Source organism: Adiantum capillus-veneris, chromosome 2 (genome assembly GCF_014529385.1).
Source record: "Adiantum capillus-veneris isolate H3 chromosome 2, ASM1452938v2, whole genome shotgun sequence".
In the NCBI taxonomy this organism is placed as follows: domain Eukaryota; kingdom Viridiplantae; phylum Streptophyta; class Polypodiopsida; order Polypodiales; family Pteridaceae; genus Adiantum; species Adiantum capillus-veneris.
The window spans coordinates 20221881-20222818 of NC_140932.1; the positions used below are offsets into that span (position 1 = coordinate 20221881).

A 938-nucleotide genomic window follows, 5' to 3' on the forward strand; every position below is an offset into this window, starting at 1 on the left:
CGCAAGAAGAGAGAGAGTTTCAAAGGCAACATGCATTAGCCGATAGATGGAGAGTTGTGATTTAGCCTGTGCACAGTTGCACAGAGAGAGAGAGAGAGAGAGAGAGAGAGAGAGAGAGAGAGAGAGAGAGAGAGAGAGAAGCAGAGTGATCAGAGTGGGAACTTTGCGAGAAAGGATAGCACAAAGATAGACGTCATCATGGCAGCAACACCTGCCCCCCCTCCTCCTGTGTCTTCAGCGGGTAGTTGCAACTGAGGCCTGTTAATGAGCTATCTCACAAGGGTGGATCCGGTGAGGCCCGCGTTTAGATGATGGCCCCCAAGAAGTCCTTGTCTGGCATAATCTGGTATAGTCTCAGCTGCCCTCTACACCTGGGCCCCTTCTATGGCTCTCCCCCATCCTATCTCACCGGCGAGCTTCTCACTGACTATATTGGCTGCAGCACAGCTGGTCTGTCCGCAGACCCTGAGAACAGGGAGTTCGATGAGGCAGTTCGGTGGCCTGCCAAGTCATTCTTATGGGGCCTGCAAGATGGGGATGTGGTGGAAATATCACGAGGTTGCCCGAGTCTGAGGGAGGTTGAGAGAGCGCAGGGTAGTAGCACCGCGCAGGCCATGGTGGAGGCCTGCCATGGCATTCACTGAGTTGAAGGTGCTCAGCCTCTTTGTCTCCCTTGGCTTATTGGGCAAGGAACAAGAGGCATTCGCCTAGTTTAAAGTGAAGGAGCACAGGCCAGGTTCGGCCTCTTCGTCCAACCCATTGTCACCGAATCACTTGGCTGACTCAGTCAATGTGAAATATATAGGCTTCCTTCCCCGAGAGAGATCATAGGCCCTGGTCGCATACCCTATCCTTCAACCGGTAGTTAGCCGGTCAAATAGAGAGAGAATGCACCCATTAAAGCTGAGTCACACCACATAAAAAGTCAAAACTTTTTG

General features: G+C 52.2%; 1 protein-coding gene across 1 annotated transcript; it reads left to right on the plus strand.

Moving 5' to 3' along the window:
- Positions 1–311: 311 nt before the first annotated feature.
- LOC147462470 (chlorophyll a-b binding protein type 1 member F3, chloroplastic-like) lies at positions 312–644 on the plus strand. Its single transcript, XM_086493649.1, has one exon. It carries the CDS (start codon positions 312–314, stop codon positions 642–644), a length of 333 nt encoding a protein of 110 aa, XP_086349775.1.
- The last annotated feature ends 294 nt before the right edge of the window (positions 645–938 follow it).